Source organism: Amia ocellicauda, chromosome 12, assembly GCF_036373705.1.
Source record: "Amia ocellicauda isolate fAmiCal2 chromosome 12, fAmiCal2.hap1, whole genome shotgun sequence".
Lineage (NCBI taxonomy): Eukaryota > Metazoa > Chordata > Actinopteri > Amiiformes > Amiidae > Amia > Amia ocellicauda.
The window spans coordinates 20,517,929-20,544,852 of NC_089861.1; the positions used below are offsets into that span (position 1 = coordinate 20,517,929).

General features: G+C 38.8%; 1 protein-coding gene and 1 non-coding gene across 2 annotated transcripts; one reads left to right on the top strand and one right to left on the bottom strand.

The window, feature by feature from the left end:
• Positions 1–419: 419 nt before the first annotated feature.
• Positions 420–19,495, bottom strand: LOC136764535 (uncharacterized). Its single transcript, XM_066718690.1, has 12 exons — positions 19,407–19,495; positions 17,216–17,541; positions 16,320–16,498; positions 13,878–13,983; positions 7,227–7,411; positions 4,921–5,068; positions 4,672–4,752; positions 3,588–3,756; positions 3,340–3,374; positions 2,789–2,842; positions 2,307–2,339; positions 420–822 (listed from the first exon to the last, which is right to left on the bottom strand). Exons 2-12 carry the CDS (start codon positions 17,517–17,519, stop codon positions 614–616), a joined length of 1,503 nt encoding a protein of 500 aa, XP_066574787.1. The 5' UTR covers positions 17,520–17,541; positions 19,407–19,495; the 3' UTR covers positions 420–613.
• A 1,033-nt stretch (positions 19,496–20,528) lies between these two features.
• On the top strand, positions 20,529–20,600 carry trnaa-ugc (transfer RNA alanine (anticodon UGC)). The gene has a single exon. It is a non-coding gene; the product is annotated as a tRNA-Ala (tRNA).
• The last annotated feature ends 6,324 nt before the right edge of the window (positions 20,601–26,924 follow it).

The following is a 26,924-nucleotide window of genomic DNA, read 5'->3' on the forward strand; positions in this document are numbered from 1 at the left end:
ATACTAAAGGCCACACTCCTCCCACTTGGAGGATAAATGCACCTTTATTGTGCCTTTCATCTCTAAGGCAGTGATGCTCAATCCTGGTTTTGGCAACCCACTGTCTGCTGTGTTTTTTGTTCCAACGGAGCATTCAAATGCTTCTTTGAACCCTTGACTGAATTATCTATACAATTTTAAGACATTAAAATAACTAATTTTACTGTTTTAATAGAGGGATTTGGTGGTGGAAGACGAAGCAGACAACAATCAATTGCCAGTGAAACACTGCTTTAAGGGGTTTGAATGTGAGGGCTTAAATTATACTCACCACTTGCACGTACTACCAACCTGTATCAGAAAGATACACTTCATCCTCTCATATTTGTATGAAATTTCCTTGGATTTTGAAAATAATGTAATTCACTTTCAGCTTTCCCCAACAAAATAGGTAAGAGATTTTTATTGTGAATATCAATACCAATAATTAAGATTACAATAAAAATACAACATGTGGTAAACAATTTAAATATCTGTATTAAAGTTTTTTGGACATATACTAAGTACTTAGTACACAATTCTCTGTAGAATACATTTACCATTAAACACAGAACTAAACTTAATTTTCTTTTATTTAGGTCCGAAGCCTAAAAATTCTCTTATTTGAAGCAATGCTGCCATCTAACTCATCTTTCTCTCCATTATCATACTTTATGTAGTATCTTTGACTTTTGGCATTGTACCCAGTTATAACACCAGGGAACCACTTAATTTTTTTCCCTTTGTCAGTATCCACACTCCACAGATACTTGAATGCACGACCCACAAGTTGTGCTCCTTTCCCTGAAAATAGAAATAAAAAGACTTAGCTAATCACACACGTGGTAGAACACCCTGGTCCTGGAGTGCCATTATCCTTTTGTAGGTATCACGTTATTCATCCATCAACAAATTGTGGGGGAACAAATGGTAACTCAAATCAATGCATTAAGGGACTTGAGGTAAAGAAAACACTGAAATTATTGTAGCCCTCCAGGACCAGGTTTGTCTATACAGGCATTACATCATTAGCTGTGCATTCAAAGGGAAGAAAACCCAGTCTTCATTCAGGTTGTTGTGTTCATCATTTTTTTTTTTTTTTTCTTCATGCAACATGGAGAGAGAAACAACACTCCAACAGTATCAGATCTCTCTGCCAGACAGACTTTGTATAGATATTAATACACATACAATAGCAATATGTGGTTAACAGGTGGTTGCAAAAATGGGTGCATTCAGTGGACACTCAAATTAGCTCTAGCTGGCTTAGATTGGCTCTGTGATGTGCATAGGCTTTGTGCCAAACGTAGTGCTTAGCATTGAGGCCAAAAGACCATAGAATCTTCCTCCACTTGGTCTCAGAGTCTCCCACATGCCTTCTGGCAAACTCTAGCCCAGATCTGATGCGAGATTTTTTCTTTCCCATAAAAGCCACTCTTGTGAAGCACCCGGGCTATTGTTGCAGTATGCAACAGTGTCTCCCAGCTCAGCTGTGGAAGACTAACTCCTTTAGAGTTGCCATAGGGCTCTTGGTGGCCTCCCCGAGGATGGCCTGATCTAGGTGGATTCACAGTTGTGCCATATTCTCTCCATTTCTTAATAATTGACTTTACTGTGCTCCGGGGGATATTCAATGCCTTGGAAATGTTCTTATATCCTTCCCCTGATTGGTGCTTTTGAAGAACCTTATTCCAGGTTTGATTTGAATGTTCCTTCGTCTTCATGATGTAGTGTTTGTTAGGAATTGTACTAACCAACTGTAGGACCTCTCAGAGACAGGTGTATTTTACCTGAAATCATGTGACACACCTTCATTGCACAGAGATGGACTCCATTCAACTAATTACATGACTTCTAAACACAATTGGTTTCACCACAGCTAGGTGTGTCATGGCAAAGGGGGTGATTACTTTCAATTAATTGATACTTGCATTCAATTATTGTCTGTTTTGTATTTTTAATTAATTTAGAACAATTTTCAGATAATATTTTTCACTTTGACATTATGGACATTTTCTGTGTTGATCAGTGGCAAACAATCCTGATTAAATCCATTCTGATTTCATGTTGTAACAAATAAGTGAAGTCCAAGGGGGTGAATACTTTTGAGATCCACTGTATTTATTCCGTAGTTAAACATGACATCACTTTTATTATTAGTAGTAAGAACATAAACCCTTTAAAACTTACTTCTACATTCTGCCTTTTTTCCTGTAAAGGACAACATTCATATGTACAGGCCCCCACTCCCCACCCCCTTTAAAAAAAAAAAAAAAAAGAAAACTTACTTTTTGTTTGATTCTTCTTTCTTTGGCGATTAACTACATGAGACATGAGAGAGCAGAAACTACATAATATCCAAAACCTCACATTCGGTGAAGATTACAATCCACAAATTAAGCATTATTGATACTGCTGTTTGCTGAAATAAGTCATGCATAACAAATGTGAAGAGACATTCTTCTAAAACAATGTAATGTCACTTGTATTGCATATTAATGTAAGAGCACACCTGTGACAGCTTCAAATAGCACATAAAGACTTTTCATTTTCTGCTTCAATGGGGAGACCTGAACACAATATGGAATTAAATACTACCAACAACCATCAAATAGAGTATTTACTGAAAGCCTTCTTCAAATTCCCAAAATGTGTGAAGGCAAATATACATATGAACGACATCTTAAAGTTAAGTAATACAGAATGTAATACTCCATGCATTTAACTCTGTAATAAAAATCTAGTTTCTCTTACAAAAAACATGTCATACCTGTGACTGTATCAATAGCCATGATGCTGTCTACCTCTTGGGGGGCTGAGACTCCTGTAAGACACACACGGAGGTTAGAAAACTCAAATTAAATTTGGTTTGTCTTTAAAGACATGTTTTCTTAATACATGCGTCTGCTTCAATAGCAATGATGATGTCCATATGTTCAGTATTTGAGACTCCTTTAAGACACAAACTGAGGTTAATATTGTGCCACTAGTGAAAAGAAATGTTTCAATGATTATTGAAAACATATAATACAATATAGTACTACAGGTTGTGCAGATATTTTAAAATTACCAACCCAGTAGGACCCAATAATTGTAATGTAATATATTATGCAAATGCTCTATTAAGGTCAAAGGTCTAATGCAATTCAGAGGACATTGTGGCCACAGAAACTAGAGTTGGCCTTTGGTTCATTTAGACTGTGAAAAAAGATAAATAGCCTAAACAAGGCACCAGCAATACAACTCAAAGCACCTGAAGCATATGGAAAAGGCTTTAAAAAGCAAAGAAAATGAAAAGGCAGTGCTGAGATTTTTACTTACTAGGTATAACACTGTCAACCTCTGTCATCATCTCTCTGAGAACCATGGAGACAATAAACAGGAGAAGTGTTATTTGGGACGTATAATGGCAAACAAATCAAGAACAACCAAAGAAATAAATACAAAATGTGAAGAAATACAGATCAATCTTCTGGACATACTCACTTACATTAAAGTTAACATTTAATGCAACAATGGATTGGATTTTTTTTTTTTAACAAATGTTTTATTTAATACAAAAACCTTACTTTAAATGGATTTTCAGGTTGTTTCCCTCCTGAAGAATCATCTTTAATTTTTCCTTGCCATAAAAGCTTGGCTTCTGTAATGTAATGCCTTCTGGTAAACCAGTTGCAAACACTGTTTTGTCCACCTGCTTGTAAGGCAACCTGACATCATTCGACCCCACAGCTTCCGCTGTAGATCAGACAAAAAAACATTAGCAAATGGACATTAGCAAAACAGCAAAGCTTACACCCTAAAAGTATGTATTCATGTCTGTGTGTATAAAAATGTATTTTAATAATGGTTTAACAACTTTTAATAGGAATCCACAAGGGGTGGGAATCTTTATTTGGGTTCACGATTCGATTTTAATGCAGTAAACCGTTGAATCGAATAAATCAAAAATATTTGCACATTTTCCACTCAAATACTGCCTTATAAATACATGCATATTACTTTTAGCTGAAGTTTTTCTCAATCCATAGGTACCAAAAACCTGTGGTTCCTAGCAAAAGCATGTTGTTTATCAGCTACAATGTAAAAGTGTGCCTCTCTCTCTGTCCTCTAAGCTTTTTTCCTGTGTCCGCTGCAATCTTATCACTGAGCTGTGAAGTAGCGCTTCATCTGACACCTGCCTTATCAGCTGGCTAGATATTCGTAGAATCATGGTCTGTGATTGTGTAAAAATCATGCAAGATCCTAGGGCTGAGGACAGACCGTAGTAATATCCTTTCAATTGGTCAATACCATCCCCATGTTCTTCTGTTTCGCATTGGATTGCTAAAGTCAGGAAGTTTTCATGTCTCCATCACAAATAATTTCCCATTAATGCTTTTTAATTGAAACCTGGAAGCTTCTTAATTTTTTTTTTTTTTTTTAATTTGATCATCGATTCATAATCTTAGAAGACAGAATTGCAATTCATGAATAGATTTATTTCCCCACCCCTAGAATGCACCAGCATAAATTAGCATAACCGATTTACATTTTACTTGCAATAAGTAACAGTGCACAGATTGTAATCCCTTTCAAAATAGTTATAATGCAATCACAATATGTGTTGGAAACACATCCAATACAGGAAATTAGTAAATTATAAAAATGTACCGTATTTCCTGTTCAAGAGTTCCTGAACTTGATTTCTTAATTCTTTACGGGTTGGTTCTCCCTGTTGCAAACCAGCAGCATCTGGAAAAAAGTAAACATCAAGAATAAATTACACTCTGGGTACTCTTTTTCATATTATATTTACAAAAAATACACAAGAGATATAGATATTTTAGGAATTCAAGATTAACCAATATGAACTATTACTGTACTTTAATAAAACATTATCGGATATCTAATATTTCTTACCTTTCTGACAATGTAGAGCAAAATTGCTTTCTACATTTGTGTATTTTTCTGCAAATCCATGTGCAGTTGTTCCATTTGTTATCACAACAGGGAGTCCATCAAATGCATACAAAATGCAATGAACATTGAGGTCCCAAAGCTCTTTCATCTGTAAACAAAACCAAACCTCACTTAGAGCATGTTACAGGTTGGGCTATAAAAGGTTTGACTGCAGTCTGCAGTTATGAATGATGAAGAACTGCCGAGTTACAGTGAGGGAAAAAGTATTTGATCCCCTGCTGATATTGTACGTTTGACCACTGACAAAGAAATGATCAGTCTATAATTTTAATGGTAGGTGTATTTTAACAGTGAGAGACAGAATAACAACAAACAAATCCAGAAAAATGCATTTCAAAAAAGTTATAAATTGATTTGCATGTTAATGAGGGAAATAAGTATTTGATCCCCTATCTGCTGTTATTCTGTCTCTCACTGTTAAAATACACCTACCATTAAAATGATAATTTCTTTGTCAGTGGGCAAACGTACAAAATCAGCAGGAAATCAAATACTTTTTTCCCCTCACTGTATAACATTTCAAAAGATAGACATGATTTGTTAAATCTTGTTAAGCTTAATCCAGATAACAACCAGATGCATCGGTAATTCTGCATACACATAAGGACAGATATGACAAATGTAACTAATTTAATTATTCTGATATTTATTGAACTATACAACACAATTTGTGAATGCAACAATTTTCAAATTATACAACAGGATTTACGTGGGAAAAATAATACAACCTAGTAATGTTTGGGGCAGATTTTGAACACAGTGGCAGGTTTCAATGGAGTTGTTAATGGACCAAAGTATTGGTGGTTTTATTATTGTATAACATCTCATCAAAAGACATTTACACACAATCACAAATAATTCTGAATTATAATGTATTAATACAACAGTGTGAAGTACTGGGTAGGGTCCTAGACTTGTAACCAGAAGATTGTGGGTTTGAGTCCCAGATGGGTCCCTGTTGAGTGCCTGTTGTAACCTTGGGTAAGTACTTCACTGACATTACTCCAATACATGCACAACTGTGCAAATGGGTACCAATGTAAGTTGCTTTTTCATAAAAGTATTAGCCAAATAAATGTACAATAATACATTCTAGACTTGTCCATAATATATGGAAAGAAAAGCACAGTATAGGTGAGGCTTTAAAATATGAATGTCTGGTTTTACTGAGAGTAGCATTGGAATTTTTAAATGCTACTCTCTGAGCAGAAAGTTAAGAAATAAGGACATATGGACAAGGGTTAATAGAAGAGGCACCAATATAGAATGAATGTTAATACTACAGTATTCCAATGTTGTATGTACACTGATCAGCCATAACATTATGACCACCTGCCTAATATTGTGTAGGTCCAAAACAGCCCTGACCTGTCGAGGCATGGACTCCACTAGACCTCTGAAGGTGTGCTGTGGTATCTGGCACCAAGACATTAGCAGCAGAGCCTTTAAGTCCTGTAAGTTGCGAGGTGGGGCCTCCATGGATCGGACTTGTTTGTCCAGCACATCCCACAGATGCTCGATTGAATTGAGATCTGGGGAATTTGGAGGCCAAGTCAACACCTTGAACTCATGATTCATCAGACCAGGCCACCTTCTTCCATTGCTCCGTGGTCCAGTTCTGATGCTCACCTGCCCATTGCAGGCGCTTTCGGAAGTGGACAGGGGTCAGCATGGGCACCGACTGGTCTGCGTCTACGCAGCCCCATACGCAACAAACTGCGATGCACTGTGTGTTCTGACACCTTTCTATCAGAACCAGAACACCCCACAAGAGCTGCAGTTTTGGAGATGCACTGACCCAGTCGTCTACCCATCACAATTTAGCCCTTGTCAAAGTCGCTCAGATCCTTACGCTTGCCCATTTTTCCTACTTCTAACACATCAACTTTGAGGACAAAATGTTCACTTGCTGTCTAATATATCCCACCCACTGACAGGTGCCATGATAATGAGATTATCAGTGTTATTCACGTCACCTGTCAGTGGTCATAATGCTATGGCTGATCGGTGTATGTAACACTTCACTGTGAACTATGATGACTACCTCTCATCTCACATGGATTGATAAAGACATTTTACAACTTCTCCCTGGCAAATTATACATCCGTGTTCATGAATTGAAGAAAATAAATGTGTAACGGTTTAATTGGAAATTTTGTGCTATTCAAATTTTTTCTCCGTTTTAACTACTAAATGCAGTTTTTGAAGATGACATTGAACATTTATGATTATAATAAAAACAACACCTTTTGGTGAAGCTGTTTGAAGACTCTCTTCTTTTTCAGCAGCTTCTGCTTGGCATCCAATTGGGACAAAGAGGAACTCTCTGCAGCCTCTATACAAATATTTCTTTCACCGGGTGAAGCTTCCCTCCATGTTTCAGCCCACAATTTCATTTCTGAAGCCATGGGCAAATCCACGTTTGTATTTGCTGTAATACAAATCACAGCATTCTCTAAAGTACTTTAGATACCAACCACACATACATACACACACACAGGGGGTCCTCGCAATCCGTCGACTTGTTGTTGGTTGAGTCGTCACTAGTGAATATGGGAAAAGTTTTTCCATTAATTGTCACCCTTCCTAGCAGAGTCTTTTGACATCGACACTACAAAGTCACTCTGTGGTCTCTGGATTGATTCAGGATGGTATCCAGCAGATAAACTTATGTAATTACAGTATGAATATAATAAAAGAAAAGCCTGAGCAGTCGAGAACAACCTGCTCCTCACTACTTCTCCATGTCTGAACTCCTCCTACTTTCTCTTCCCATTCTTATTACTTTCTCAAACTACGGTGACTGAAGGTACAAAATAAGTATTTTACACAAAATCTTAATATCATAACTGTTTCTAGACTCACACTCCCATCATCCCACAACATTGTGTTCTCAGCCTGTGAACAGTGAACCTGTGAGGTTAGGGTTTTAACTGTATGAATTTGTTTACACTCTCAAATTCATACTAAATTTTATTAATAAGTTCTCTATAATTTTGCTTTTAACATTTAAATAACTACCTGTGGAAGTTTTATGTTCAATTCTTCAACTTTTTACAATAAATTGCATTTTCAGCATACCTTAATTCCAAATGTACACAAAACAAAAAACAATTTTATGTATGTATGTATTTGTATTAACCACACAGTAGTCAAATAAATTATTATTCACTTTGCAAAAGTGCAGTATTGATTGTGAAAAGGATATAATGTATAGGTTACCTGCTTCATGACAAAAAGATTGTAGGCTGTTAGCTGCCTAACACCTGATTTGTTGGACCTACTCTTCTTAGACAACTTTCCTCTCTTATAGCATGTTAACATAATTAATAAAGGGTATAATCAATTTAAATGCCAGAAATCATGCCAAAAAAAGTAAGCTTTTACATGATGGTTACAATCCAATCATCTTAAATGAACATCTCTTACAATAACCATTACCAGAAAGGTAAATCACATCTAACCAAAATACATACATGTTCTGTTTAATAAAGAATTAAACAGGTAATCATATACAAATGACAGACAATAGGCACATTAAATATTTGTGGTTGCCTGTACACTGAAGAAATCCGATTGTACTATTGTTCTCACCTCGTCATCAGGGGCTGGGTGCAATAAACCGTAACGTAGATTTACTACCAAAGCGGATTGGAAACGCACAGCCTACAGTTCCCATTATCCTTCAGATCCCATTCGTGGTTTTGCAACCATAGATATATCGCATTCACAACAGATTGGTGAAAGTCTGTGTGTCATGAAAGCACACATAGACTAGCAGCAACTGTAAACAGTGCTCAATCAGCCCAGAATATGCAAAATACATGATTAAAGTCTTATGTTCTTGAAATACACACTAGGGAATCAATTGTATAATTTGGATGGAAACAAGGACATGCAGAGGGGAGGGGTGGGAGGGCTGGGGCAGTGTCTTGTCCCTGTTCTATTGCATGATCTCGATACAAATAAATATATACATATATAAGGTACTTAAAGGCACACAACATGTTTAAAATGTAGCCTCGATAGGATCACAAAGTTCAGGAAATGAAGGGCTGTAACACACAAAACTGAGACCAGTAAGGCTGAAGCAAGTGGATATGATAGCAGCGCAGAACCAATGGGTTACAACGTGGTGTGCACGGCACCTGGGAGCTGAGAGATGTTAGGATTAAACAAGTGAATGCCGGCTTCTGGGGCTGGGAAAGCATAGGCTTAAACAGAGTTTATCTGGGAACTAGCGGGGAGTTGCGGTAGTTGTTCCATACACTACAATGGGGGGCTATATCGTTAAGGCTCAATGGGTATGCAGCCCCTACTCGCCTCAATTGCATACAATTTTATTCTACTTTACTGCTTCAATGTAAAACCACGAAGATCAGGTGTGGAGATTCCTGAATACCAATGATTGACTCGGATGTATTGAGATAACACAAGTAAAGAAAGTCATCCATACTCTATGTTATTGGAATCCTCAAATATAATAAGGGGTTAAATTATAGGTTACTTTTGTTATACCTGGTTTGGTTTAATAAATGGATACTTGAGTGTGAGGTGAGGTGTTGATTTTCCTCACTTCAGAACCGATGTTAATATCTGTGGGTAGTCTATACTAACGCATTTCTAATGCTGAAGAATGTTCACGAATTAGCATCATTTTAAAATCCAAGATCTCCAAACCTTATCTTAAGACCCTGTTCTCTACTATTCTTTGATCTGTCTGAGCCATTGACCTCTTAAATAAATTTATATTTTTCAAAAAAGTTTATTTAAAATTTATTTTCAACTACTAAATAGCTATTGTTTTTAAAATCCAAACATTTATGAAGTCTCGTGAGTGGATCATATCATTTCACAGATTCATAGACCACTTATGCAAGCAATGCAACAACACAATTGAATTGGCTTGTGGAAGCCATGTCTTAAACTTAATTTGAACAAACTTCACAGGGGACCTTGTCATGTTTATGTGTACAGGTTGCCTCTCATCAACTCTGACAGCTACCTGTCATTTTGGTGCTCTCAGCAATCAGTGCTTTCACCAGAGTTGTGCCTCACCTTATTAAACATTATTATTCACTGCTATTCTTTGGAGAGAGAGACTGCTAAATACATTGCAAGCCAGACTGCCATGGAGCACCACTGAAACTCCCTAAATTCCCCGTATCCATTTGCTCTCATATATACATTTCTTTTGTTAGTTATTATTTTTTTAATTCCACCACGGGACCTCACTGACTCCTCTGTGAGGAGAATACTATTTGTAATTTTCGGTGTACCCATTGCCACATTTTCTTAATTTCAATCCGCTCAACCCGAACTAGTCTGCATGCCGCCGAACAGTAGTGGAAAAGGACCAAACTCCCAGCTGCCCTCGAAGTCTACCACTCTCTACTGTCTACATTCTCCTCCTCACTCACCTAAGCCAAGAAATCTCTCTTTGAATCCACTGTCAACAACCCCCGCAAACTCTGCTCCACCTTCTCCTCCCTCCTTTCCCCCCTCCCCCTCCTCCTCCCTCATCTCTCACTGCTGATGATTTCGCCTCCTTCTCCTCAGATTGCAGACATCCGCAGGCTCTTCAACACTCCCCCCTCCTCTCCCATCACACGCAAACCTCCCACCGATCAAGCTTCCTTTTCTTCATTCTCACCTCTCTCAGATGCTGAGGTTTCCGCTCTCCTCCTACGTCACAAACCTACGTGTGCCCTGGACCCTCTCCCTTCTCGCCTCCTCCAAGCGACTGCTCCTGATCTTCTCCCTGTCATCATGTCCCTCCTCAACTCCTCACTCCTCTCTGGCTGTTTCCCCTCTGCATTTAAACAAGCTGCTGCCATCCCACTGCTCAAGAAACCAACCCTTGACGCCACCTCTCCTCAGAACTATCGCCCTGTCTCCCTACTCCCCTTCCTCTCAAAGACTCTCAAGCGGGCGGTCCACTTTCTGTCCCAACACTCACTCCTTGATCCTCTGCAATCCGGCTTCCGCACAACTCACTCCACTGAGACGGCTCTCCTGGCAGTCACTAACTCCCTCAGCTGTGCTCGGGCGGCCTCCCACTCCTCAGTGCTCATCCTCCTTGATCTCTCCGCAGCATTTGACACTGTCGATCACTCCATCCTCCTCTCCTGCCTCGCTGACCTTGGAATCTCTGGGACTGCTCTCACCTGGTTCTCCTCCTACCTCAGCGACTGGACCTACCAAGTGACATGGAGAGGTTCCTCATCCACCCCACAACCTCTCCTCACAGGCGTACCCCAAGGCTCCGTCCTGGGCCCCCTCCTGTTCTCTCTCTACACTCGCTCCCTGGGCCCCCTCATCGCATCCCATGGTTTCTCCTACCACTTCTACGCTGATGATGCCCAGATCTCCCTGTCTTTTCCCTCTTCTGACCCTCTCATCCCCTCTCACATCTCTTCCTGTTTGTCTGCCATCTCTGCCTGGATGCACTCACACCACCTCTTCCGCTAAAAATCTAGGAGTCACCCTCGATCCTGCACTCTGCTACACCCAGCACATCACCACCCTGATACACACCTGTAGATTCTTCTTGAGCAACATCCGTCGAATCTGTCCCTTCCTCACAGACTACTCAACTCAGCTGCTCGTCCAGTCACTGGTCCTCTCCCGCCTGGAATACTGCAACTCCCTCCTGGCCGGCCTGCCTGCAACTACTACCCGCCGCTCCAGCTCATCCAGAACTCTGCAGCTCGTCTGGTATTCTCTCCCGATTCACACACGCTACTCCACTGCTCCGCTCCCTCCACTGGCTCCCGATACCGGCACGCATTCAGTTCAAGACATTGACCCTCACCTACCGCTGTCTCGACCACACTGCACCAAGCTACCTTCAGACACTCATCTCTCCATACATCCCCTCCAGACCACTGCGCTCTTCCAGTGCCAGAAGACTAACTCTACCTCCTCTCCGCTCCCCTTCCTCCAGAGCCGCTCCTTCTCATCCCTGGCCCCTAAATGGTGGGACGACCTTCCCACCGAAGTCAAAACAGCAGAGTACTTGAACCTCATTCCGGCGCTTACTCAAGACACATCTTTACAGACAGTACTTATAATATTAGTCCTTTTAATAACCGTTAGATAGCACTTCACAGAGTTTTATTATGCTTGATTTTTTCCTCCTTGCTCCCTTTCCCGTAACCCTTGACTGTGACCCTACATCTTGACAGCACTTAGCTTTTACCATCCAGGATGTAGGACCTCACTTACTGTACTTGCCTGTGTAAACTGTAAATTGGAAGTTGTAAAATGTATTATATTTTGAATTGCTGTTTTATGTAAATTGAATTTGTAATGATTGATACCTTTACCAAACTGTATTTTTGCACTTTGTTTTGCACTTATGTTGTAAGTCGCCCTGGATAAGGACGTCTGCCAAGAAATGAAAAAAATAAATAAATAATAAAAATAAAAATAAATAATAATAATAAAAGCACTGGTCGGCTTAACCCTTGTCCTTCCCTCCTGTTAAGTATACCAGCTTTCACTTTAATGCAACAGTTTCAGAGAAGGCAAAGTTGGAAGATATTTCATAAAATTCAACATGGCCATCAACCATGTGACCCTCTCTCATAAGGCATCTATTTTGGAGAAGAAGTTTTTAACCATGTGATCAAACTGTGAAACCTATAAACATGGTTTCAGCCCTTCAGCTGCAGTTTCTAAATAAGATTCATGAGTGTAGTATATCATTCCAATGAGTAAAGTGCAACACATAATAACACAAAGTAAAAACATGATTGGTCCACAACAGCCATGTTTTTTTATTAAAGCAACTTGCTTTGAACAGACCTGATAGAGACTCAAACTATACCATGTATGCAATATCTGAGCACAGTGGGCCTTGCAGTTCTGGAGAAGTCGTCGTCTACAATGAAATATGGCTGCCATACCTTGTGATCAATCAACTTGTCATGAACCTACTTAAAGTAGCTCATATGTGGATAGTATATACACTACGTTGCAGATGTATATTGTAAGTAGATAGGGAGAAGAAAGTTAAGGAAAGTTGGCCACCGTGCAAAATTACTCACCCCATACAAACATTCCAGTGGTTTCCATTATTTAACTAAACCGTGGCAATCCATCCAGAATGAAGACGAATTTTGTTTTACTCTCATAATAAACATAGAAAAATCACTATGTGCTTTGCACCGTTGCTTCAGCAAAGCACATCTCACTCGCAGCCAGTCAGCCTCTCCTCTCCCCTTGCGCACGAGATGAGAGCAGAAATCCTACATGAACACGACCATTGTTAGCCAAAGTACGTTCCAGTTTAGTCAATCACAAAAAAAAAAAAAAAAAAATCCCTCCTTCCCGTCAATCAACATTACAGCTACATAGAGCCAATCAACAGTACAGGCTTTAAAATAAAATCAATATAGTTTTTTCAAATGTTAGATTCACTTGTCGATAGTGGCCATGTTTCACAAATAGTCAAATTTTCAACTCTTTGGTCTCATCCCTCATCTCATCACATGGATAGTGGCAATGCATTATAGTTTTTGTATTAATCAATATAGCACATTTATTATAATAAACATGTCTTACTATTCACCTAATGAGCAGCTTAATCCTACATTCACAGGAGGAAATACAAAGTGTGCAGATGCTCTCCCAGGGTCTATACTTGCTGCCTGACCCACCTCCTGAAGTGGGCTGCCCTTGACTGGGGTTGACACATGTTCTGCCTGTGTACCTACTTCAACACTAAGGAAATTCATAACCCATGTGGCTAAAAAGTAAGTCATTAACCAGGCTGGTGTGCTACTGTGAAAGGGGCCATAGACCATCACTGTGGATTTGGAACAGCAGAAATCACTCTTATAACTGAATAATATTAATTTCATATATATTATTTCAGAATTCTCCAGACTTACTTTTTATCAGACTTTCTTCCTGTGGGTCTCTCCTGGACAGGTCTACTTCAGACCTCTCCTCTTTGATGTGGAGAGATTCGGGCCTAGGCTGTTCTGTATCTGTAACCTGGAACAGAGCAGAGCAGAATTTGGGTTACTATGTTGGGAATGTGGAGGTGTAGTGATTAGCATTGGGGTCTCAGAACTCAGAAAAAGGGTCAATTCTGGACTTGGGTATCTGCCTGTGTGGAGTTTGCATGTTCTCCTCGTTGGAAAATATTTTATTGGGTGTGTGTATGTTGATCTGCGATAGACTGGCATTCCTCCAGGGTGTAACCTGCCTTGCAGACTGTCAGCCAGGATAAGTTCCATCTCACTGTGACCCTGTACTAGATTAAGTGATGGTTGAAAATGGATGGTTAGATGTTGGAAGTGGTATTGGTAAGAGGCACTCTTTCCTTTAGATCAGTGGTTCTCAACCCTGGTCCTGGAGGACCCCGTACCCTGCTGGTTTTTGTTCCAACCAAGCTGTCAATTATTTAAATGTAACCCTTAATTGAATATCTGTATACAGAGAGTTGTGGCAGTATGGAACAAACTCTGCAGCCATGTTGTTGAATCTGGGATTATTCAAGAAAAGACTGCCTGTGATTCTTGGATCACTAATGCCCCGTTTCCACTGGCCACGTTTAGGTGCATGTCAGCATGGCCATTCGAGACAGGGTGTTTCCACTATGGCCCAGGTGCACCTCTACTTGTGCCGCAACTAGTTTCAGGGGGCACTGTTTCTTACATGGTACCAAACTCTAGGGCACATTCTGTTACGTCCCCTTACGTAGCCAGACACAATGCTACTGAATTTTAAATTGTAACTACGATATGCAAACATGAAAGACTAGGGTGAACATAGGTCCTGGATATAAATTAAACACCCTGACAATTTTCTCAAAATCATTTGAATTTCCATGTTTTAGCTTCACTGTGTTTAGACTAACATAAAACTCTTAAAATCTTAAAAATAAAGGCATGTTCTTATGTGATCAACCATATGCATACGAAGAAGCAAATATTTTAATTATATTGGTAAACCTTCTTTACTGGTAACTATATAGAACTATGCTAGTAGTAGCCTATAGCATAAATATAAAGGTAATCCCAGTAGGATGGTTTCCCAACTGCAGAAATAAATCACTACCTTGAAAAATGTGCAATTAATACAACCTCTACCTGATCCATTTACTACGCTGTAAGGACAAGAATGTCAGACAAAATTAAAATTGATGCCACACATGATGTTATAGATGTGTGATTAATTTATTTTGCCATGCTTATTGTAATTGATTAAGCTTATGTGGAGGTTATGCAGGAGACAATGCTAACAATGAATTTGTGAAAAACAATTTGAGTAATTTATGGGTCCCAGAGTGTTGTTGATGTATTCATAAATACATTTTTTAGTTGTTCTGAAGAATCACTTTTGTCAAGTTAGTTAAAAATCGGATAGCTACATATAGGCTGTTACTGGTGAGATGTAATTGCATAATTCACACACCCTACCTAGTCTCTGTAAGTCGCCTTGGATAAAGTTGTCAGCTAAAATACAAAAATAATAATAATACTGTATATTTCATACTGATAAGCTAAGTGGCTACACAGGACAGATAATAATGCAACGCAGTTGAATTCTCTCACAGAGAAATAATTAGGGAAAATATCTGGGATACTTAAGTTATATTGTCAATGTTAATTGGGTCATGATATAGAGAGAAGTAATACACTTTTCTTTGTAAACGCACTGCTCAAAAAAAATATGTATATATAAACTAGAGCACATACATGGAAATTAACACTAGTTTTTCTAACAGATACCATATTTTTAAGTGATGAATTTGTGTTACATGTTTTCTCAATGTCCCGGTTTCTACTTTTGAAAACCTGGTCACTCTATGTAAGACTATGTTAGAATCGCAAAAACATTTCTGTGCAAAGTTCATTGCACTTTAGTGTTTAAGGTATTTCAGCCTGTAGATTGTGAACACAAAATGCATTTTGACTTGTCACATTTGTGTCTCACATTCACTTTATAGTGCAGCTGTACCTAAAGAAAATTAAACATTGGCAGCAACGTTTAGAGGTAAAGTTACAGCCCTGCCACGCAGAGGTGCAGATAAACATGGCCTCAAGCTACCGAATGAGCAAATGGCTTCCTCTCGTATGAAAACTTTCTTATGTGCTTAAGACAAAGGCATACTGTAGTGCTAATGTTAATCAGGAAAAGGTGACTGAGTTGATAAGCACAGGTGTGCATTTAATTCAGTTAAACTCAAGAAGCCATAAATATGGTTTTGTTTGTGTTTATTTTGGAAAACTGGACAGTGATGATTGGCTTTAATGCTGCACAAAATTTGGATTCACCTATTTGGATGGTGTAATTGTGAATTGATTGACTGATTGATTACTAACCTCCTCTTTAATGAGAACAGCCAGTAGCTCAGGCACCTCCTCAGGAAAATGGACAGGACATGAGTCTGTAGATTCCGCTATAAACCCTGTCGTTCTGGGCTCCTTGGCTTCCCAAAGACTGCTGCACCACTCTTTGCCAAACACATCCTTCACAACTGGAACAAGTTTCCTCTTCATTCCTATAGAGGATGACAGGAGAAAACAGGACATACTGAATGAGTGATGTCAATAATTTTAGAACAGTTCCAAGTTTTCAAAAAATTGTTGTAATATGTCCGTTTTGCATGCAGGAAGAAGAATAAATCTGAGAGATTTTCGTAAAAAGCCAAGCTACTCAGTGAGGTGCATCTTTTTGTCTGCAAAAACTGCCTGTCATCATTGAAGCAAAAACACCAGTGAATTTCCTTGCATCCTGATAATGCTGGTTAATTAAGCACTTTGTTCAAGTTTGTAACAGAATTTGTTTTGCAATGGAAAACAGACACAGCATTACTGTACTTCTCCACAGCCAGGGATGGAGGTGCCTGTATTAGTTCCTTGATTAGGACTGGTAAAGTCAAATGCAGTGCTCAGTGGTGTTTGGAAGGCAGGTGGTGGAGGAGGCAGAGAACCATAGTTATTGAAAATGTTACACTCTCATGTTGTGTGTGTCATGGATGGGCAACTCAATGGATCCATGGCCACACCATCTTCTGTTTTTTGTTCACTCAGTGCCTTTCATTACTACATATAATTATTTGGATAATAAGTCAATTCAACATAATTTCCCGGATGCAAATTGAAAGTTATGTTAAAAATCCAAAGGAATCCTGTCTTCCAGGATTAGAGCTGCCCATTGCTGATTACACAATTAAATCAAACATGAAACTCAATATGATAAAATGAGGACAAAGTACCGGCACCCGACTCTTTCCTGGTGTGCTCCTCACAGACCTGAACCCCGATGCTGCGTGTGGTTACAGAAGGTGCCGTTTTCCCCATGTGACTGATCCCATAGCACTGCTCTGCTGTAGACGTGGCCTCCGACAGCTGCAACCTCAGCCTCAGGCTCTCGTTCTCTTTCTTGACCTGGGCGATCTCCACACGGAAGTGAGAAAAACTGCCCTCCACCACCTTGGTGATCTCGTACACGGCTGCTTTGAAGAGAATCTCCATGACGGAGGAGAGCTGGGCTTGGAACATCACCGAAGAGTCCGACATCGTGATTCACCTGTGAGTGCACCTTGAAATGCATCCCACTGGGTTAATTCTTTGTGCAGTATTACAATTTGTAAATTCATAATATTTTAATATTGATGACAGATTTTCTTTCAAAGCAAATGATACATACAGGATTTACAAAAACAAAAACAAAAAAAAAACTATGGAGAACATGCCTATACATTTATTTTTGCATTCTCCTTTTTCAAATTTTAAGCCCAGCTTTTAAAAAATAATTCTAACATGTCCAGACTGTGTCAGTCAGTTGGTCCTAAAATTGTTTGAGTGGTGCCTATGTGACATTAGTCTCAGTAGAACCATGTCAACACAGTGTGCAATAACACTGACCTGCACACATTACAGCAGTTAACTTTTTATCACACAAGTGGAAGCAATTATTATTTTTAATATTTATGTTAAAAATAAGTGTTGCCTCAGGCAATATACTCTTTAATGTTTTTTGTTGTTGTTGTTTTTTAAGGGCACAAACACTAATTATTTATACTCAGTAGACTTATTATGCATTTACTGCTGCTTTTAATAAATGACTGCAAAGATATAGATGTATTTAGTTATTTTATTAATATTTTTACAAAATGAAACTAAATTAAACACCTCTAGTTACAATGTACTGAATATTTGTGTTCAATGATATATGGAAGGCTGTATACATATCTGATTCGTCCACTCTGCAGTTGTTGTACTACACCTGTCCACTGAATGTCTGAACACATTGAGCAGAACCACAAAGAACGCAACACTTGTGCCAATATTTTAATAGAACCTAAGTCTAGTTACATATCAATCTGATCAACATGTATAATTCACATGGAATAACACTAGAATCGACAGAGAATACTTCCCTTTGATCATATGTATTGTAACATGCTGGGGGTTCCAGCCAAGGTGATATTTGAACCCCTCATCTCCCCTGCCACAGTGCAGTGACCTTACTGCTTCTCTAAAAGTCCCAGACCCCCCCTCACATTGGTGTGAGAAGTGGGATGGAAGGGCAGCTCAAGGGCCAGGGACCTGGGTTTTAGTGATGTATAAGGTCGCTGTAATGTGATGGGGGAGACCGGGGTTCAAATCTCTGGCTGGAACCCCAAGGATGTTACAGTATGCTATTCTCTGTCACGTTATTTATTGTGGTATATAATTATATAAAGCTAAACATCAAGGTTATTCAAACTGAGTAGCAGTAGAGCAAAGTACATATTTAACAGTAATGCCATTGGCAGGGGGAGAGGGGTGTAGATAGATAAACATAGCGCTTCTGTGGTGATACCAGTGAAAGCAATGTTTAATCAATCGAAGGTGTTAAAATAACGGTACATTTAAATAGATCGGGCGCTTAGATGCATCTTGACTATACTATTAATAATGTATACGCCTAGCAAAATCTCTGTAAAAATACGAACATGTGAGATGTGCAGGGTTAAAGTGAAGAGATTTGCTTTGACAGCTATTCAAATAGTTTTATATTGATATAAATACAGTGCAGCACTAGGGAACAAGCATATAACACAAACTCTCACAAAGTCCCCTTTCCCGTTTTCTGCTTTAATACGATTTAAGTTATGCGTTGCTTAAATAAAACAACGGTAACCTATAATCTCCCAAATTTTTAGCTTTAACCAAGACACTGATGTACAAATACGTGTAGATACTAACATCCTTGTCCCGTCGCTGCCTAGATCAGCAGGGTCGATACAAATAAGAAAATGAACACGACCAGAAAAACATAAAAATAAAATAGGCTTCTTATCCAAGCAGTGAGTCTGACATGAACACTGAAGACAAAACAGAAATCATGGTACTTCACAAGATCACTTCAGCTCCGTTACAATGAATATACAAATAAAACTGTTGGGCTTCACTACTCACCCCCAGTAGGTAAAAGATCGCTATCCTCACTGAAATACTGAACCAAAACAAAGACAGCTATTCCTACCCACCAGCCCGAGTTCCGGGATCAGGACACCGTATCCCATGATTCCGTTCACCTACCCGTGATGCACTGCGTTAAACACTACACGCGCCATTTTTGTAGACATCCGGAACCGCAACTTTATTTTCTGTATCCTGCTCAGTTTTAACCAAATCATAAAGAGAGTCGCTTTAAAATTATTACTTCATCGATTCCAGCAGATTGTTTTCAATATTAATGGGTTGGCTTTCATTTAATTTAGACCTAATGCATTTGTCTTTCTGATATTGAATAGTTAAAATAATAAGTAGGCCTAGTAGTAATAAAATGCAGTTAGGTGTTCATCTCTGGTTATCTTTAAGAAATCCGATTGACCGTGTGTGTCTGTATAGTGTGAGGAATGTGGGGAAGAATACAGCGGGCAAAAGTGTGTCGATAATTTGCGATTACGTGCCAAATATTACAGCAAGTAAGTCTTAACAGTAAGTCTTAACTGACAACCAAGTTCATATTAATCATAGCCAGCTCCCCATCGCGTTTAATGTCTCAGTAGTAAATAATAATTCTAAAGCTACTATTCTGAAAACGTTACTGTAATGTAGTCTACTGCATTGGAATGTATGTTATACTTAAAATTCGTACACTCTAAGCATGGCGATACTGTAGCTTTAGACTTATTGACATACAATACGCGTTGTATTATTTACTACTGAGACATTAAACGTGATGGGGAGTTGGCTATGATTAATATGAACTTGGTTGTTAGTTTTGCATCCCCATGTCTGCCCGTGACCTATCCGCACTTCTGTACTGACTGCTTCAATGCACAATACATGCGCGATCACGACCAAACGGAAATATTTGGCATCCCCCTGGAGCGCATGTGCAAAATCAAGGTGATTGCAGCTAGAGGATGCACGATATGCAGAGGGTGCTGAAATCGTCATAACACCGAACTTGATCTTTTATCATGACAACCAACCATATTTACATTCTTCAAAGTATCCGACATTATGAATTATATAAGACATTTACACATTATGGTACTATATTATACAACAGCTAAAATACGATCAGTGGGGGATGTAGCTCAGTGGTAGAGCGCATGCTTTGCATGTATGAGGCCCCGGGTTCAATCCCCGGCATCTCCAGGTGGTTCATTTTACGCAGCGTCTAGTAAGATCTTTATTGCCCATTGAGGCTGTTCAGTTCAACCAAAGCTCCAAGAAAGACACCGATACAAACATGTACACAAAAAAACGATTCTGTTTTGAAAACGACTTAGGTAACATTCCCTTTTAGATACATTATTTTACATAATGCGTTCACAATTAAAACACACTCTATGGAATTCAAATGAATTTGCGTTTCATATGCAAAACATCACAGTATATATATTTCCAGATGCAACCCAACTATCTCGGGTGTAGTCGTTAGCTAGGTAATTCCAAAGCAGTTTGCACAGAAAAATATATGTTTTCATGAACATAAATAATATTAAATTATAATGAATACAAGTTCAGTTTTTGATAGATGATAGGATTTGAAAGATGCCATTAAGAAGTAAGGAATTAACATGAAAATGTTATGTTTAAAGACAACGTTCCCTTGCTGTGGGGACCATGGGTTGCTTGCTTTTTCCTTTCTGACTTGTAATTCAATTCTCCACCCAACAGTGACAATATGACAATTAAATTTGTCAATCATTAACAATCACTCATTGCATTACTAAACTCAATTACTCATTCCAACACTACAACGCACACATATTAGCATATTGATTAGCCCGGCAGTGTACATGAATATATCACAATTATGCTTATTAACAAATGTAATTATGTATTATAACGACATATTATTTCAGATAATAATTGCATGTTTCTTTAAAATTGGTTTCATTTATCAGAAACCTTTTACATCATTTGTCAGTCGATTTACTTCCACTGAACATCTGGCCATGGGAAGAAACACTTAATTCAGAATCTACAGAATTAGTAACTGACAAATATCTTAATTTATGCTATATTTAGACACAATTCTGACATGTATTTGACCAATTCTGATTTACAAAAAGCATTAAAAGCTTGGAATAGAATCTAATAGGAAGGCATCACTTTTCACACACTTGCCAATGGAATATCATTGTTGTAAACTGGTTGAACAAAGCCTTTCTCTCCATCGATCTCAGTTAATGTAATTTTTTTTTTTCAGAAATATTTTGGAAGTTCAAGACCTGAGTTGGAATCTGTTCCCAATGGAATTGTTGTATCAATTGGTTAATTACAGTTCAATTCTGAAATTGAAGTCTTATCGCTTACAAAATCAGAAATGCAAGACATTTTGAAATTAATGGAATTCATCAAGACATGTAATCCACTTTCATACAAATCAGTTGTAGTGAATTGCTTTAAAAAACATGTTCACATATTTTAATATCAACATTACTGTTGGATTAATGTATATATTATAGCTTATATATTCACTATAATGTACTTTGGCATGATGGTTACATTTTCAAAATCTTGTATATGTATATGTATTTTCAATGCAAATTGTTATATTTAACTATAAACGTTGTATTGTCTCAGATTGTCATAGAAATTTCTTATTTAGAAGTGCATTTTTATTTTTAAATAGTGCTTTGCAAAACAATTCCGATGACATGAGGACTAAGACTATTTGGGCAAATGATCTGCTTACATACGGGGGGGGGGGATTTAATTAATCTACTGTGTCTGCATTCTATACAGAGATAAATTATGTAATTTGGGGGCAAAACAATTAATTTAATCCCTGGCACGCTTCAACACATTGCACACATTATTAACACATTATATTAATATACACACAGATCCCAGACATGCAGTAATTATGATAATAAAAATCTTTTTATTTTCTTGTACAATTGACTCCAGAAGCTGCAGGAACACAAATCCAAGAAGTTATGACACAATAAATCCTAATACCACCATTATTTTGGGTGAGTTTAAAAGATGCTTATATGTGAAAATACCTAGTCTACACTACACTAGTAGCATAATGAATGTAAAATGTAAAAATGCATACAACGGTAATTCTAGAATACGTGATAGTGGGACCCTCTGCAAACAATTGGACAATTGCTGCTCACCAATAAACAAATTGAAACACACAAAACCAATTCTTAAGTGCGAAAATCTCAGTTCCAGTCCATAAAAGAATGTTGCCACGGTGATACAACCCACTGCACTTGTCCTCATTCTCCCTGCAGCAGCACATGTGTATCGCAGCAACACTCAACTCAGGACTAGACTGACCAGGATAAATGGCATGACGTTTTAGATCCTAACTATCAGAAATATTGATCACTCCTGTTTTGAATTATTGAACTGGACAATTTGGGGGATGTAGTGGAAAAAAATACTTTTATTATTTTCTGTATATTATTTATATATTATTCATTGTTTCATGTTGTTATAGTATTCATTGTTTCAGTTTTGTCTATGAAGCAATCATTTCTTTGTATTTACCCCTTTGTGGGAACTACTTTAATTATTAGTTTACTAATGCTACAGAAATCTAAGAAAGTCATGTATCCCTGCCTCCAAGTGTTCAATCTTTTCACATCCCGATAGCAAAAAACACTTTAAGTGGTCTAAATGTAATGTGTGTATATATATATATATATATATATATATATATATATATATATATATATATATATATATATATATATCTTCTGTGGAAGGGACAGGACTAAAAAAGGATCGACCAATCATTGCATTCGGTCCGAATGTAATGATAGGATGTCCTTCCTGTCTGTCAATCTATATTTGCATACCGCCGCGCAAATGCTAACTTTTGAAACCCGTCAGCAGCGTCCTGCTGCTACAGGAGAGAGAGAGAGAGAGAGAGAGAGAGAGAGAGAGAGAGAGAGAGAGAGAGAGAGAGAGAGAGAGAGAGAGAGAGAGAGGCGCTAACCTGTAAAAACGTCAGCAACCAGTGGAGAGAAAGAGTGGAAACACATGAAACATGACAGCGGCATTGAAACAACAGCGACATCCCAGAGAAACAGCAGCGACATTTAGAAACGCGTGGCGGAAACAGTGTCCTGAGGCGGAAGTAGCGCAGGCGGATATATGGTCCTGTGGTGGGCAAAGACATATTTTGGGATTGGGACTAAATTGAACTACATTAATGTGTAAATTAACCATTTAACTGAAATGAATAATGGTGCTATTAGCATCAACACCAATTAATTGTATTATACTGAGAATTAAATGCAACCGGTTGCTATTTACTTTCTATTTTGTTCATATTTAATTAGCCAGTATGTAAATACGATCAAAGCAACATCCCTGTGTTCTGTAGCAATTCCGCTAAAGGATTAATCTAAGCAAAGGTTTAGCTAATGCAAGTTATAGGTAAATATACTGTTCAGTTTAAGTGGAATTTGGAAATCCTGTTCTGTCTCAAAGCGTCCCTATACAATTATCTGGAGCCCTATGGTAGCCCTAGTTACTGATGTATTTAATTGCAGAGCTGTATCCTGGTAATGGGCTATTAGCTTAATAATACTCTTAAATAAGTGTGTATTATTATTATTATTATTATTATTAATAATAATAATAAGTTATTTCCGCCACAGGACCCTATTTCCGCCACGCGTTTTCTAAATGTCGCTGCTGTTTTCTCTGGGATGTGTCGGTGTTTTTTTAATGCCGTTGACATGACAAATGTTTCCAACCCTTTCTCTCCACTGGTTACCGACGTTTTTTCAAAGTTTTCGCCCCCTTTCTTTCTCCTGGTTGCAGCAACGACTTTTTCTGAATGCTGCTGACGTTGTTCAAATGTTACCACACCTTTCTCTTCTCTGGTTGCTGCAACGTCCTTGTTTTGCTTTTGCACTGCTCGGTTTCCGTAGTCTACAGCTATTGTCTTTTGAATACTTAATCAACAACTGTATTATGCATGGGGTAAATTGAATTCATAGAGCTGGATTTAACTGGATTTGACTGTGAAGGCTGTAACCTATTGAATATCAAAGATACAAAGGGGCTTCTTCCAGCTCACATCTCTAGTTCTTTTCCACACTTAATGTGAAGGAGAGCTCCGGGTTAACCTGTATTTATGTTTTATGTAATAAACTTGTTACTTCTCCGGTGTATCCTGGGATTTACTAAAACCACTACAGGTAAGTATTTCCTTGTCATTTGATCTGCTGTAGGTATTGAATAATTCACATAGTTTGGGGTTATCAAGTTTTTCAAGAGATATGTCTCTATCAAGTCGTACACTCACCTAAAGGATTATTAGGAACACCTGTTCAATTTCTCATTAATGCAATTATCTAACCAACCAATCACATGGCAGTTGCTTCAATGCATTTAGGGGTGTGGTCCTGGTCAAGACAATCTCCTGAACTCCAAACTGAATGTCTGAATGGGAAAGAAAGGTGATTTAAGCAATTTAGAGCGTGGCATGGTTGTTGGTGCCAGACGGGCCGGTCTGAGTATTTCACAATCTGCTCAGTTACTGGGATTTTCACGCACAACCATTTCTAGGGTTTACAAAGAATGGTGTGAAAAGGGAAAAACATCCAGTATGCGGCAGTCCTGTGGGCGAAAATGCCTTGTTGATGCTAGAGGTCAGAGGAGAATGGGCCGACTGATTCAAGCTGATAGAAGAGCAACTTTGACTGAAATAACCACTCGTTACAACCGAGGTATGCAGCAAAGCATTTGTGAAGCCACAACATGTACAACCTTGAGGCGGATGGGCTACAACAACAGAAGACCCCACCGGGTACCACTCATCTCCACTACAAATAGGAAAAAGAGGCTACAATTTGCACAAGCTCACCAAAATTGGACAGTTGAAGACTGGAAAAATGTTGCCTGGTCTGATGAGTCTCGATTTCTGTTGAGACATTCATATGGTAGAGTCAGAATTTGGCGTAAACAGAATGAGAACATGGATCCATCATGCCTTGTTACCACTGTGCAGGCTGGTGGTGGTGGTGTAATGGTGTGGGGGATGTTTTCTTGGCACACTTTAGGCCCCTTAGTGCCAATTGGGCATCGTTTAAATGCCACGGCCTACCTGAGCATTGTTTCTGACCATGTCCATCCCTTTATGACCACCATGTACCCATCATCTGATGGCTACTTCCAGCAGGATAATGCACCATGTCACAAAGGTCGAATCATTTCAAATTAGTTTCTTGAACATGATAATGAGTTCACTGTACTAAACTGGCCCCCACAGTCACCAGATCTCAACCCAATAGAGCATCTTTGGGATGTGGTGGAATGGGAGCTTCGTGCCCTGGATGTGCATCCCACAAATCTCCATCAACTGCAAGATGCTATCCTATCAATATGGGCCAACATTTCTAAAGAATGCTTTCAGCACCTTGTTGAATCAATGCCACGTAGAATTAAGGCAGTTCTGAAGGCGAAAGGGGGTCAAACACAGTATTAGTATGGTGTTCCTAATAATCCTTTAGGTGAGTGTATATGACAGCATGTTGGTGTTCAAAACTGTCTTTCCTTTTTGTTTGTCGCTGAAGAACACCATCTTGCCACGGTCATTTTTAACTTTATTACATTAAATGTCGGTCTATGGCAATTTTTCTGGTGTGATCTAAATACAAATTGTAGGTGGTGCAAAATAGGTTACTTCCATCCAAGTGCAGTACACCAGGTGGGTATTGCTGCACATTCTCATCAATCTACACAATCCTTATGCTGCTGTGGGGCTTCTTTTTGGAGAACAGTGAGGATTTCTTAACAATGAGGAAGACCTGCTGCAGGTGTTGCAATGCACAGATGTTTTTTTCAGGCTACATTGAAATCTCTTCCTGTCCCTGCCTTCCCCATACATTCATCATCTTTTCATGGAGAGCCCTGCAATGGATTCCTTCACTTTAATATATCCCAGTCTCTCCTCAACTATGGCATGCACTTGGTTAAATTCTTTGTGTTTCACTATAGAAGTGTCAATCTGTAACACAGACCTTAATGGACAATTTGAAAAACAGTTTGTACATTTTCTGCCCTTCTAGAGCTGCCCGACCAGGGACGACCAGGGACCACTCACTCATGTCCCCTTAACTCCTACTAAATTCCAGACAGTGCCCCAGCCTGTGTTTGAGGCATCTGTGGTCATGACTTCCCTTCTGTGAGGGCAGCCAAGAGGGTAGCCGAGGTGCAGGTTTTCACGACTTTGCCACCAAGACAGTGCCCTCTAGCATGTTGAGGTCACTGTCATTCAATGATGTTTGTCTAATTTACCCAGCATTGTAACAGACACATTTGCATGAGTCCGAGGGGAAGAATGTTCGAGGCGGCTGCTATCAGGCCAAACAGTTTTTGAAATTGGACCAGTTGGAGAGTCGATGTCCTGCTGAATAATGTGAGGCAAGTCTCCAATTACTTGATTCTGTCTTTTGATAGTAGGCAAGCAAGTTCACAGTCTAGCTGCATTCCCAAGAA